The 15,014-nt window shown below is 46.8% G+C and overlaps 1 protein-coding gene across 2 annotated transcripts in view; it reads right to left on the bottom strand.

The window, feature by feature from the left end:
* The window catches only part of EVC2 (EvC ciliary complex subunit 2), a 148,454-nt gene that overhangs the window by 117,902 nt on the left and 15,538 nt on the right, over positions 1-15,014 (bottom strand). For both annotated transcript variants that reach the window (XM_033213720.1, XM_033213719.1), the window contains exons 4-7: positions 13,466-13,534; positions 11,404-11,590; positions 7,628-7,737; positions 3,735-3,788 (exon numbers count right to left, since the gene is read on the bottom strand). In XM_033213720.1, coding sequence (XP_033069611.1) covers positions 3,735-3,788; positions 7,628-7,737; positions 11,404-11,590; positions 13,466-13,534 — 420 coding nt within the window. The remainder of the gene's footprint in view (positions 1-3,734; positions 3,789-7,627; positions 7,738-11,403; positions 11,591-13,465; positions 13,535-15,014) is intronic.

Genomic DNA, 15,014 nt, shown 5'->3' with positions numbered 1-15,014 from the left:
ACCAAACACTCACCTAAGGCCAGCCTTGTACTTTCTCTTCATCTCTTCTGTGCAGGACTCTGGCTCTCTGGGAGGCAGTATGGCCCAGTGCCTGACAGCAGGGGTCTGGAGCCAAATTGCTTGGGCTCAGATCCTGGTCCTGCCACTTACTAGCCATGCAGAAGAGTTAACATATTCAGCCAGAGACTGGCATCCTCTGAAAGCCCTTCCTGTAGGGCTGGGCCTCAGCAGATGTCTGGGAACATGGATTTTGGGAGGGTTTCCACTATTTTCTGGTAAGAGTGGCTCTCTGTTTTCAAACTGTCTGTGCAAACAGTGTGGCTTAGGCCGAGCACCTGCTTTCCTTCTGGGAGTCCGGAATCCTGGTGTATGCCAGGCAGAGAGTGCCTACGTGGCCAGACCCCAGTAAAAATTCTGGCACTGAGTCTCTAAGGAGCTTCCCTGGTAGACAATACTTCACATGTGTTATCACAACTCATGCTGGGGGAATGAAACATACCCTCTGTGACTCTGCTGGGAGAAGACTCTTAAAACTTGCAGGTGATTTTCTCCAAACTTCTCCCCATGCAACTTTTCCCTGTGCTGATTTTGCTTTGTATCTTTTCACTGTAGTAAGTCACGGCAGTGGGTACAACTACAGGCATGCATCACCTAACAATGAAGAGATGTTCCTAGAAATGCATTGTTAGGCGATTTCCTCACTGTGCAAACATCACAGAGTGACTTACACAAACCTAGATGATCTGGCGGACTACACACCTAAGCTCTATGGTATAGTCTATTCCTCCTAGGCTACAAACCTGTACAGCATGTTACTCTACTGAATACTGTAGGTAACTGTAACACATGCTAAGTATTTGTATATATAAATAGATCCAAGTATAGAAAAGGTACCAAAGCCTGTAATCTCAGCACTTTGGGAGGCCGAGGTGGCCGGATCACTTGAGGTCAGGTGTTCAAGACCAGCCTGGCCAATGTGGTGAAATGCCATCTCTACTAAAAATATAAAAACTAGCTGGGTGTGGTGGTGGGTGCCTGTAATCCCAGCTACTCAGGAGGCTGAGGCAGGAAAATCGCTTGAATCTGGGAGGCAGAGGTTGCAGTGAGCTGAGAACGCACCACTGCACTCCAGCCTGGCCGACAAAGCAAGACTCTAAGAAAAAAAGAAACAAAGAAAGAAAAGAAAAATACTTATAAAAGAAAAAATAAATACACTTGTATAGGAAATTTACCGTAACTCGAGCTTGCAGGACTGGAAGTTGCTCTGGGCAAGTCAGTGAGTGAGTGGTGAGTGAATGTGAAGGCCTAGAGTATGACTGCACACGACTGTAGACTTTAGAAACACTGTACCCTTAGGCTACACTACATTTATTTATTTATGTTGAGACACTCTGTTGCCCAGGCTGAAGTGCAGTGGCATGATCTCGGTTCACTGCAACCTCCACCTCCCAGGTTCAAGCAATTCTCATGTCTCAGCCTCCCCAAGTAGCTAGAATCACAGACATGCACCATCTTGCTCAGCTAATTGTTTTTGTATTTTTAGTAGAGACTGGTTTAGCTGTGTTGGCCAGGCTGATGCTGAACTCCCGGCCTCAAGTGATCAGCCCACCTCGGCCTCCCAAAGTACTGAGATTACAGGCATGAGCCACCGTGTCTGGCCACTAAATTTATTTTAAAAATACATGCTGTGCAGGTTTCTTCAGTAATAAGTTAATCTTGGCTTATTGTAACTTTTTATATTTTATTTTATTTTATTTTACTTTAAGTTCTGGGATACATATGCAGAACATGCAGGTTTGTTACACAGGTATACATGTGTCGTGGTGGTTTGCTGCACCTATCAACCTGTCATCTACGTTTTAAGCTCCACATGTAATTGCCTTTGCCTCCCACCTCCCAACAGGTTCCAGAGTGTGATGTTCCCCTCCCTGTGACTTTATTACCTTTGTCATTTTTTTTTTAACATTTTGACTCTTTGGTAATAACACAGCTTAAAACACAAACACACCGTACAGCTGTACAAAAATAGATCCTTTCTTTATATCCTTACTCTGTAAGCTTTCTATATTTTTAAGGTTTTTTTTTTCTTAAAAAAAACTTCTTAAACTTTTTTGTTAAAAACTAAGACACACGCACATTAGCCTAGTCCTGTATAGCGTCAGGATCATCAATATCACTGCCTTCCACCCTGACACCTTGTCCCACTGGAAGGTCTTCAGGGGCAGTAACAGGCATGGACCCGTCATCTCCTAGGATAACAAGGCCGCCTTCTAGAATCCCTCCTGATGGACCTGCCTGAGGCTGATTTCTAGGTAAGCTTATTTTGGATTTGATCAGTGGAAGGAATACACTCTAAAATAACAAAAAAAAATATGCATAGTAAATACGTAAACCAGTAGCATAGTCTTTTAGTATCATTATCAAGTATTATTATTATTATTATTATTATTATTATTATTGAGACGGAGTCTCACTCTGTCGCCCAGGCTGGAGTGCAGTGGCGCAATCTCCACTCACTGCAAGCTCCGCCTCCTGGGTTCACGCCATTCTCCTGCCTCAGCTTCCCGAGTAGCTGGGACTACAGGCGCCCGCCACCATGCCCGGCTAATTTTTTTTGTATTTTTAGTAGAGACAGGGTTTCACCGTGTTAGCCAGGATGGTCTCAATCTCCTGACCTCGTGATCCGCCCACCTCGGCCTCCCAAAGTGCTGGGATTACAGGCGTGAGCCACCGTGCCCGGCCAAGTGTTATGTTTTGTACATAATCCTATATGCTAGACTTTTTATGATTGGCAGCACAGTAGGTTTCACACCAGAATCACCAAACAGATGAGTAAACGCACTGTGTTACAATGGACGTTACACAACCACATGATCACTAGGTGACAGGAATTTTTCAGCTGCATTGTGATCCTATGGGACCACCTTCATATACGCAGTCCACTGTTCACCAGAATGTCATTATGTGGTGCATGACTGTACATGTAAGTCCCGTGAGTCACCCTAAAGAATCATCGAAACTGGGGGTGGGTATTGGGGACTCTGACATTCTAGCCATGGGATCTTGAGCGAATTACTTGACTTTAATGTGCCTCGGTTTCCCCATCTGAAATGGCAGAGATTTTAAAATAGACTATGTCTCACAAGACTGTGGTAAAGATGATGTAATTCCACATATGTAAATTGCTCGGAATGCCTGGCACCCAGTAGGTGTTTAAGAAACGTGAAGTGTTGTTACCTGGTGAATTAACACTTGGTTAATACATGAATGAGTGAACATGTGAGATGCAAATGATTAAACTGAAGAACAGAAGCGGAGAAGTATTAATGGTGAACAGCAGAAGCACAGAGACCCACCCACAGACTGCAGGCTTTGGGAAGATCTGGGAAAACACAATGTCACCAGCAGCTTGACCTAGTGGCAAACACTGGGAACAGGTAGGAGCATGGCTGGACAGTAGCACAGACGGGCAGTGGAACCTCAGCCTGTCCAGCCCGCGGCCCACCTGCCTTGCCCAGGTGGAGGGTCATCCAGGGAAACTAGTCAGATAGCCTCAGGGCACACGGGGGACCCAAGAGACAGCACAGAGTCCCAGCCTCAACGCATAACTGGGGGTCCAAGGCCAGCAGCTGCCCCTCCCCATGGCTCCAAGGACAGGCAGGACCCACACGGCACAGGTGTGAAGAGACACAGATAGAAGGCAGGGGGTGCTCAGGGCATGTCATGTCTCCTACCGTTATGCTTTCTTCTGCTGTTATGGAAAAAAGCGCTTCCAGCTGTGTTCTGTTCTAGAAGAGGAAAAAAGAAAACGCTTTCAGCAACAGTTTGGGGTCTGACACATGGGGTAACATTTGGTGTGATTTCCAACCTGCCAAGCCTGGAGCTATAATCAGCCCTAACTGCTGCACAGGTCAGAGTTTGTGAAGGTCTCACTGTCAGGAGGAAGGGCATGTGGGGATAGGATCCCTCCCTCTCTACAGGAGGCTTTGTGAAATCCAAGCACCAGCTTCGCTAACATCCAAAGAAAGTCATGGCAGCATGCCCTTGTGGAGAAACGCTTGGGGTTGGGGTTGGAAGCTGACTCCAAGCCTGTGACCAAGGTAAGTCACCTCCACTCTCCCAGCATCTAGCTCCTTCACAAAGGTAGATGCAATCCTCGGCTCTGATTGCACTGCACGTGTTCTTCTCTTACTCAAATGCACTTGATTCTCCAAACCCCAACTCCCTGTGGGTCTATCCATAATGTCCTCTAATATTCCTCTGCTGAGAAGATACAGGAAACAGAAAAATAAAGTGTGTGATGGTATCCACCTGTCTAACCGCATGGTGACCGAAAAGACCCGCTGTGAGAACATGTTTTTTCCTAGGGGCAGAGGCAGAATAGTCTATAGGGTGGTGATTAGGGCCAGGCTGAGTTAATACAGGGCTCCACTGCTCACAGCAGTTGAAACTTGGGCAATGTATTAGCCTCTCTTTGCCTCTGTTTTCTCATCTGTGAAATGGTAATCATATTCAGTTCACAGAATTGCTATGAGGATTAACTTAGGTAATACAGAACCCTGAAGAGTGCCTGGCACTAGGGAGTGCTATAAAATATTACTGCTATTGGTGGCTGTAGGTAGTAGTAGTAACATTAGCAGTAGCAGCAGTAGTAGTAGCAATAGCAGGCCAGGCGCCGTGGCTCACACCTGTAATCCCAGCACTTTGGAAGGCCAAAGCAGGTGGATCACCTGAGGTCAGTTCAAGACCAGCCTGGCCAACGTGGTGAAACCCCGTCTCTACTAAGAATACAAAAGTTAGCCAGGTGTGATGGTGGGCGCCTGTAATCCCAGCTACTTAGGAGACTGAGAGAGGAGAATTGCTTAAATCCAGGAGGCGGAGGTTGCAGTGAGCCCAGACTGCACCACTGCACTCCAGACTGGGTGACAAGAGCAAAACTCTGTCTCAAAAAAAAAAAAAAAAAAGAACCAGACCTTGGGACTTAGAGCTTGCAGCCCAGGGAGCTCAGCAACCCATGTAATTCTCATTATAGACATGACTAAGGCATGTTTCTGTAACCTGAGCTATGCCCCTCCCGAGGTAACAAATCCCCTGATCCATGCCCTACAGATGTTATGGCAGCAGCGCTAGGAAGCAGTGGGACTTCCCAAATCCACTGTGGGCCAGCAGGGTGACCTCACGGAGGCTTCAGAGAAAATCAAAATACTGTAAGTCTTCTTTTCATGGGAGGGAAATGGAAGTTTTAGAATATGGCTGTAAAGAAAAGACACCTCTGAGGCATTCACTCACTTTGCCCTTTCTGTTCTTGAGTCACCTCCGCTTTGGAATATGTATGGTGTGTAGGAGTCTCAGGGTCTCAGGGTCTCTTGAACTTAGCCTGAGGCTAAGTTCAGAGCCCACATTCCAGTACATTCTGCTGTGTTCCCACAGATACGCAGATAGGAGCCTAAAGTGTGCTATCAAAGCTCGTCCTCAACCCTTTGCAAAGCGTAAATCCTCACCCCAGTAAATGCATGCAGTTACGACATAAACTTCAAGGCTTCAGAAACATGTTTTAGTTCCTGGCATGAAGCCTGAAAACATGGACCAAGTGGGATTCAACACATTGTTACTGAGCACCTACTATGTGCAGGGTTCTCTTTTTGGCACTGGAGAACCAGCTGTGAACAGGGCACACGAGGTCCCTGGTTTCAAGGAGCTGACACTCTAGTGAGAGAGGGAGGGGATTCCTAGGGGGTAGAGTCAATATCACAGACAGGAACCAAACAAAGTAACAGGCAGCACTATTTCAGCTTGGGGCAGGGGAAGCCACGAGGAAGGTCCTCCCAGAGTATGCAGAGGCCAGGCTCTGCTGAACCATAAACCTCCTCCTGCCCAAGCCAGCACGACCCAGGAACACACACAGCTGCCCAGGGCTTCAGCTCCTGAAGCTTCCATTTCATTTTATTCAGAGTTTCTGATTTGCTTTCTGATTCTTACCTTATCTTTTCCTTATCATTATCTTACCTTTTCTTTCTAATTTACTTGGTTTCCTGTCTTCTGAAATTGTTGGGATTTCTTTTGGGAAATCTTTTGGGATTTTATCCTTAGTTTCAAAAATCTGTCTTTGTTCTCTTTTTTTTTTAACTTTATACTGAATTATTTCCTGAGAGAATTGTCCTTCCAAATAGTTTCATGTCATTTTCTTGTATCTTGTATTTAGCCTCTTTCCTTTTATCTAAATTTGTTAAGGTTTTTTGTTTTGTTTTGTTTTGTTTTCCCCTCATTGCAGCAGAAACGCCACAGTGGCCTTGCAGCCTCAGGGTAGAAGGAGGCCTCAGGAGGCGGCTGCAGGGTACAATCTGATCCTGTTATGGGACCTGGGGCAGTCACAGTCATGCTATGAGCCGCATCTTCCATGGCCGTGAATAGGGAAGACTTTCTCCAGGGGCTGAAGCCACAATCAAATGGCAAAAGGAAGCAGAGCATCATGATCTCCTTGCAGTCAGGGACCACATCTCCTCCAGCCTGTACCTGGGGCGTGCAGCACCTGCCAGGACAGGCAGCCAGCCAGCATTCACTGCATAAGTGAACCCACCACAGGGGCAGTGAGAGACAGGGAGACTCACAGTAATAGTGTTATGGGCCAGACTGTTTCCCAAAATTTGTATGTTAAAGTCCGAAGTCCCAGTGCCCCAGGATGTGACTGCATTTGGAGACAGGGTCTTTACAGAGGTAATCAGGTAAAGTGAGGTCGCTAGGCTGGGTCATGGTCTTGCATGACTGGTGTCCTTACAGAAGAGGTTAGGACAGACGTGCAGCCAGGGAAAGCCTTAGGAAGACATAGGGAGAAGGCAGCCTCCACAAGCCAAGAACAGGTCTCAGAAGGAATCAGCCCTGCAGACACCCTGATCTCCGGCTTCCAGCCTCCTGGACAACACATTTCTGTTGTTTTTAAGTCTAGTCTGTGGTACTTTGTTATGGTAGCCCTGAAAAATGAATAGTAATGGTAACTACTGGTTAGGTGCTTACAGTGTACAGGACACAGGGAAAAGAATTCACATGTACTGATTACCTATCCTTATGAAAACCTTGTGTGAGGCCCAGAGGGGTTAAGTAACTTAGGCAAAGTCACATGGGCATTACTAACGGAGCCCAGTTCATGGCAAGGTGTGTGAGACTCCAGGGCCTGTGCCCTTATCTGCTAGGTGGCATCACTGAAGGAAGGAACTAACAGGTCTTCTGGCTGAAGTGTCCCTGTTTCTTTTTTTTTTTTTTTTTTTTTTTTTTTTGAGACGGAGTCTCGCTCTGTCTCCCAGGCTGGAGTGCAGTGGCCGGATCTCAGCTCACTGCAAGCTCCACCTCCCGGGTTTACGCCATTCTCTCGCCTCAGCCTCCCGAGTAGCTGGGACTACAGGCGCCCGCCACCTCGCCCGGCTAGTTTTTTGTATTTTTTTAGTAGAGACGGGGTTTCACCGTGTTAGCCAGGATGGTCTCGATCTCCTGACCTCGTGATCCGCCCGTCTCGGCCTCCCAAAGTGCTGGGATTACAGGCTTGAGCCACCGCGCCCGGCCAGAAGTGTCCCTGTTTCTAAAACAATCTCTCTTGGCAGTGGCAAGACAGAGATTAAAGTAACAAAGGTAATACCTGTGACGAGCTCTGAAAGGTGAGTTGGGCAGGAAGCTTGAGGCTCTCCCCGTTCTCGAGGTCTCCAGCCTGGAGCGTGGCTGTATAGCTGACAGCAAAAGCATCTCCCACTGTGCAGAGAAAAGCACATGTGATTCAGTGAGGGCTTGGCCATGTCCCCGGCCGCGCCCCACCACACCCCAGACACATCCTGGCCCCTGGCTTCCCTGGTTCCAAGGGAGGCCACCATGGCAGTGATGCCTACAGCAAGGAAGCCCTTTGTATTGCACACAGCTAGGTTCGGGGAGGGAATTCTCTGAGTGGTAAACTGGGGCTGGTGAGCTGGGCGGACTCCTGGACTCCCACTCCTGACACTTCCTTTCACGAGTGGGGGTGCACTACCCGCAATAGGGCTGGCTCTCCTAGCCCTTTCTCACTGTGCAGTGCGCCTCATCCCATAGGTAAGTTTGGGTGGGCCGCGCTCAGCCCATCCTGCTCGGGCGAGGCTGTACCAGGACTGGAGGCCTTTGCCCAATGTGGCCAGGTGGGTGACAGAGCCCATCTAACTCTGCCAGTCACTGTTCTCACCTAAGTTTGTCCTCCTATCTTGCCTTTCTCCCTAATAGAGGTTACTTACAGCCCTAAAATGCCACAATATGCCTCATTTCTCAATGTATGCGGACCTCAAAAATATATATATATGTACACACATATATATACACATATATACACACATACACACACACACACGTGTGTATATATATAGTAAAGAAAAAAGGAGGAATGCTCACTTAGCCTAAGGAATCACTGACATTTTTGTTTTAAAAATCCTCAACATTTTCATTTTTATTTTAAAATTTTTATTTATTTATTTCTGAGACAGGCTCTCTCTATGTTGCCCAGACTAGTCTCGAACTCCCAGGCTCAAGCAATCCTCCTGCCTCAGCCTCCTGAGTAGCCGGGACCTTAGGAGTGGACCATGCCCATCTCATTTTGTTTTCATATATCCTAGAGCTAAGATAATGAACGTAAAGTGATAAAGATAATGGCAGTGACAATGACAATGATGGGGAAGGTAGTCATAGTCAGACCTTCCCCATACAGTGATTTGATCACTCTCCAGTGCTGCACCTGCATTAACCCAGGTGATCTCCACGCACTGTCCCAGGATGGATGGAGAACACGTGATTTTCTGCAACATACAGAAGAAGAAACTGAGACTAAGAGACAGTGACTGGCTTAGCATCCCCCCGGTGATGGAAAGGGAGCCACCTGACCCTCTGGGTCCCATCATCTTTTCCCCAAACAACCACTGGCTCTAATAAAAGAAAAGCATCAAATAATAATAATGATGAGGTCACGATGTCAATGAACTGGGACCTGACTGGTCATTTGATTTTATAGTTATCTACTTATGCTTTGGGGAAAAAAAAAAAAAAAAAGTCACCTATGCCCCAAGGTGAAAGTCAATGTCACACTCCTTGGCATAGCAGTGAGTTCACAGATAAATATGATGTGGACACTGCCCTCAGGGAATACAGAGCCCAGGAGGTAGAGCCAAGCATGGGCATAAATAACAAGAATGGAGCAATAAGAATAAAAACAACACCAACAGTGGCCGAGCGTGGTGGCTCATGCCTGTAATCCTAGCACTTTGGGAGGCCAAGGCAGGTGGATCACTTGACAAGGTCAGGAGTTCGTGACCAGCCTGGGCAACATGGTAAAACCCTGTCTCTATGAAAAATACAAAAATTAGCTGGGCCTGGTGGGATACGCCTGTAGTCCCAGCTACTCAGGAGGCTGAGGCAGGAGAATCGCTTAAACCTAGCAGGCAGAGGTTGCAGTGAGCCGAGATTGCGCCACTGCACTCCAGGCTGGGCAACAAGCATGAAACTCCATCTCAAAAAAAAAAAAAAAAAAGAAAAGAAAAGAAGAAAAAAAACACCAACAAAATACCTCCTAACACCAGGAGCCCAGGAGCACTTTCCACAGCCGGGCTGCGTCACACTGCTTTAGCTCCCTTACCCTCACAGCGCCGTCCTGGGTAGGTGTTATTAGCATGCCCAGAGGAGAGATGGAGAGCCAAGGTTCAGAGACACGCAGTGTGCACGTGCCAGAGCAGAAGTCCATGAATTCACGTGTGGAAAGTGCCTAGAATGGCACTAGGCTCCAAGCAGGAAGCAGGAAGGGGCAGGTAATCTCTGTGGAAGTTTGGAGGCAGAGGGGTGACTTTGGGGCAGTGGATTGGGTAGGGCTTTCTAGAAAAGGTGACACCAGGGCCAGGTCCCAAAGAATAGAGATGATTTGTATATTCAGAATTGGGGAGAGGTGCTTTCCTGATCCACACAAGAGCAAGAGTAGATGCTAGGAGATAGGAGAAGAGTAGGAAGCTGGGTCTGGCAGGAGCACGGATCATGAAAGGTCGGCAGGGAAATTAGAAGAAAGATGTGTAGGACCACAGGCTGGAGAGGGTGTTGGACACTTTCCCTTTAACAGACAGAGTGCCTGGGTGACACTGTCTCCTTGACTCAATCTCTACGACTCCACGATGGACTGACATTCGCACGACCAGAGCACTTCAATAGCTTTCCAGAAGCCATGCAGCTTCTCAGTCACAAGGCTGGGAGTCACCCGGGTCCATCTGGGGATGCGTCTATGCTCTGCTCGTGGCCCCATGCTCCAGCTTTGAACACGAATTTAAGAATAGCGGATTCATTTTTATATTATTGAAGGCAGGAAAGCACTGAAGGTTACTTAGCTGGGACATCTCATAACAACTTTTATGACATCATTTAAATCAGAGCCAGCAAAAAGGTCACTACGTGTGGGCAAGCTCCACTAGTAGCTTCTGTCAATAATAGTGTGTTATGCAGGATTCTGAGGCCTTATCTAGGCTCATAGGGAAGGAGCAGCATGTAATCCTAGCAATGTGTGCCGTGAGTACGGAGGCATCGAGTCGGTAAGAGTTTCACACATGTGAAAAGCATGACGGTTTAATGGTTATCAGGGTGCACAGGGAGCCTGAGCTTGACTGTCAGCCTTGACAGCAGCCAGCCCTATGACCTCCGGCAAGCTTCTCAGTCACTTTAGTCCCAGTCTATTCATCTGTAAATGAGGTCCTACTAAGAATAAAAGATGTCTTTGCCCACCTAGGGAAACTGAGTTCTGAAGCCATGGTACAAACTGAATCCCAGAATTGGTTTTAAACCTGCTTAATTGACCAATGACAGCCCACCTCAGGAATCGAACCTCTGAAAGCCAACCAGTGAGGGTGGCAGAGTCTACAAGCCAACTAAGCAGCAGTGGAGTTACCCCAGTGAACATGCTTGAACACACCTGGACATACCTGGACAGCTCAGGAACATGCTACTGAGATGGATGTCAACCCACTCCCACTCTGTCCAGCACAACCCAAAACAAACTTTTCATCTTTCTGAGTGATGGTTAATTTCGGTGATGTGAGTGACACGCATACTGGGATCCACTGTAAACTCTATTTTTGTGTATGTTTGAAATTTTTCATAATAAAAATTGACTATATATTTTTTTAAAATTTCCACAACTCTTTCCCCAAACCCAACATCTTGCTAAGATAAATGAGAAATTCAGCTTTTTGGTTACAGATATTCAATGTGGTCTCTTTTTATGATACCCTGACAGTAAGATCCATTGTGAGGATTAAGTGAGTGAACACGTGTAAGGCTTTAAGAATATGCCTGACCCAGAGCACATTCACCTGGAAGTATCTGTACATATTCTCATTTGTCATCCCTGGCTTCAGACCGCTCTGCTGTTACCTTGCAGAAACTTCTTGCTAAAAGCCTGGAATCCTTCCGAGGTCCTGTTTCCGATGGACTCCCGAATGGTGAGACCAGCGATGCTGTCCAGCAAGAGAAGCTCCGAGAGGTTGGCTGACGAGGGTGTCTTGGTGTTGTTAACAAGCAGCCATATGTGGGCTGTCTGTGCTTCGCTTGGCCCAGACACCTAGGGCAGGAGGAGAAGGCATGAGGGCAGATTTGCTGACAAATCCAGCTTCCTCAAATGGGGCACGAGCCCATCCTGTGCACATTAGGCACCCAGGAAGAAGGAGGGTAGCACCGCCTCACAGAGGTTCTGCGAATTTATCAGGCTCCGTATGATTTCAAAGACCCCCAGGAGGGTTTTGACCCACACTTGCCAAGCTGTTGCTTGGAGACAGTTTCAAAGAAACCGAGACAGTGAAATCATCCCTGCAGAGAATCTTAGAAGAAAAAAAAAGTCCAAGTGCAGAGCTAGTCAGGTTGGGGAGACTGTGACAACCAGCGTTACCGAGGAAAGCAAAGAATGGCTCTTTGGTACTTAGTTATTTTAAAGATTCAGCCTCAGCCCCGGGTCTCCGATGGTCATGTGATCTCCAAGAAGGACCTGAGCAGCTCATCTGCCTCTTGGATCATCTCCCACACTCAGGCTCTGCCCAATATGTGTCTCAATGGCTCTACTGCTGGAAGCCATCCAGTGGCCAATGCAGCAGACTTATCACCTGGGCTCTGCACTCTTGCCCTCCCTTCCTCTCTAATCTTGTCTCCCAGCCCTCCTGCACCACCTTCTCCCTAGCTCTGCTGAAATACATGCAGGAGCTGGAAAAAAGAGAAGGAAGCAACGTGTGTGCTGAGAAGACTGAGCTCTGGAATATAAGTGAAAAAAGCAAGCTTCAGAACTGTGTATGTAATACACTGCCACCTATGTGAAAAAAAAAGTGGGGGAGAAAGAAGGTACACATATGTATGCATGCATGTGCACACACTTCTAACTGTATGCATATGGCAGAAAAAGTCACTAGAAGGATATACAAGAAACTACTACTAACACTGGTTGCATCCAGGAAGGCAAATGATGTAGTTGAGGGCCTGTGATAAAATGAGGGTGGCACAGGGAAGGCTTAACTCAGCAGGCCTGGGCTGTCCAAACCCTCCACATTCAAGAGAAAGGACTGGCCCTTGACCAGCTCCTGAGAGATAACCTCTAAAGCCTGCAGAATATCCTTGCCTGGGTCCTTTGACCTCCCCAGATAGCTGATGCCAATGATTTGCAGTGGGTGTCTTGGACCCTGCTGTACTGAAATGACCTCTGGAGGGGCTGGAGAACAAACAACTGAGGTCACTCTCATGTATGCTCCATGCCTATGTGACTGAGCCTGAGAAAAACCCTGGACCTCAAGGCTCCAGTGAGCTTCCCTGGTTGGCAATATTCTATCTGCATCGTCATATATCATTGCTGGGAGAACTAAGCTCTGTCCACATAATTCATCCACTGAGAGAGGACAGCTGGAAGCTCATGCCTGGTCTCCCCGGGCTGTGTGACATTTGCCTTTTTCCTTTCCTGGCTTTAATCTGTACCCTTTCTCTGTAGTGAACTGTAACTGAGCAGAATGGCTCTTCTGAGTTCTGTAAGTCCTTCTAGCAAATCACTGACCCTAAGGCAGGTGCTGGAGACCCTGACATAAGGATAATATGTAGGATTAGTAACCATCTTGTGGGATTAGGAAGGTTAAAGACCTCAAAAACATGAAACAACTTTGAAAACTGTCAGGTACCCTATTAATGATTATAATCTGAAGCAAAATATATCATACTTTTTTCCCATTCTAAATGATCACTGTGGATTTTTACTGACAATTATTTAATTGCAACAAAAATAATCTCAGTCCTAGTGTTGCTATATGAGATACCAGAGACCTTGCTGTTTGTTCACTGCTCACGTGTCCAGACTTGTGTAGGTAAGCCTAGGATTTATCTGTTCTTAAATACATGACTCTACTAAAATGATTTGGGCAAATCCAATTATTTTCTCCTCAAATATAAACCACCAATGGAAACTTACCAGTGCACATTTCTGAAAAATTACTCCATTCTCAGAAGTCCCTTGAACTTCTCTTGAAATGTCCCCATACTACAATAAAATGTAGAAGTTATTAGAAAATGAGAAATATTTCATGCTATACATATATTTAATAAAAGTACAAGATGATGAAATTTTTACAGGAGGGTAGAAGGATTACTGCTACTAATCCTTAAGTAATCTTGAAGTCTTATTTTTAAAAGAGCATTAAAGGAATGGAAATTAAAACTTACGGAAAGAAGAATGTGGACATGAGTTTACACCACAGTATATTCCCGGTCTGGGTGTATGTGTGGGACACTTGTTGTCACAGGGACTCAGCCAACCAAGATTGACATACCAGCAAGGGGGATGTGGGCAGACGAGTGAAGATATCATTTTACATGTATCCTGTGCTTCCCAGATGTGGGCTGACAGTACTCCTGCGCACCACGGTGCACTGGAACAAAGGGCAGTGTGTCTGGCGGCTGGAGGCAGCCTCTCTGTGAGCTTGATCCCTCATCAACATAGGGAATCCCCCTGCCAAGACTTGGCCTCCTCCAACCCTGCAATGGCTCCTATGAAGAGGTTCCAAAGGAAAGCCAGGGCTCATCCATCAAATACAAGCCTCCTGCTGCCTTTGAAACCGCAGGTTTCCTTTCCCTTTGACTAATAACAAATATCTATTCATTTCTCCCCTTGCCATGCTCCCTACCCCAGGGCCCTCGCCCCTGCAGTATCCACACACCTCCTTTAAATGGGACTGGACCCTTACTTCATCAAGGGTCGGCTCTCCTTGCTGTGACGGCCACGTCTTTCCCACTCTCTGCCTTGCACACCTGTCATCTGCAGTGGGACAAGCTGTATTCTGGGTCCCAGACTCCAGCAGCTCTCAGTGATACTAATAATCATATGTCTTGTTTAATTTTTACTTATTTTTCATTTGTGTAGACATGGGGTCTTGCTATGTTTCCCAGGCTGGTCTTGGACTCCTGGCCTCAAGTGATCCTCCTGTCTTGGCCTCCCAAACGTGAGCCACCACACTGGGCCTAATAAACTGTCTGTCACTGGCTGAGGGCCAGGCATGGCACCCATCACTTTACATACATGAGTTCTATTACCCCCATTTTATAGATGAAGAAACCAAGGCTCAGAAAGATTAACTCTCTTGCCAAAAGTCACACAGGCAGGAAGCTCGAGACTCTCCCCAGGCCTGTGTGACTCCAAATCCTGTGATCTTTCCACAACATGAATTCCCTCTCCACAGAGTAGAAAATTGTGTAGAAAATTAACAAAAATGCCATTTTCCGAAGAACAGACTGACGACATGCAACGGCATCAGCCTGACCCAGGCCTCTGATTCAGTTGAGCTTCCGTCCACCACACCCACTCTAACGCCTTTTTAACGTGCTGGGACCCTAAGGGAATTTGCTAAAGCCCTCAGGCAGGGACCTGGCTTTCTCTTCTTCTGACCTTCATAGAGCATCTTGTAAACAGTAACTGATAAATACAGCTTGTGAAGCAAATCAACACAGAAAGGACGACTGGGTGT

The sequence above is a fragment of the Trachypithecus francoisi genome, unplaced genomic scaffold (assembly GCF_009764315.1).
Source record: "Trachypithecus francoisi isolate TF-2019V2 unplaced genomic scaffold, Tfra_2.0 Lachesis_group1, whole genome shotgun sequence".
NCBI lineage: Eukaryota > Metazoa > Chordata > Mammalia > Primates > Cercopithecidae > Trachypithecus > Trachypithecus francoisi.
This window is presented reverse-complemented; position numbering and strand designations above follow the sequence as displayed.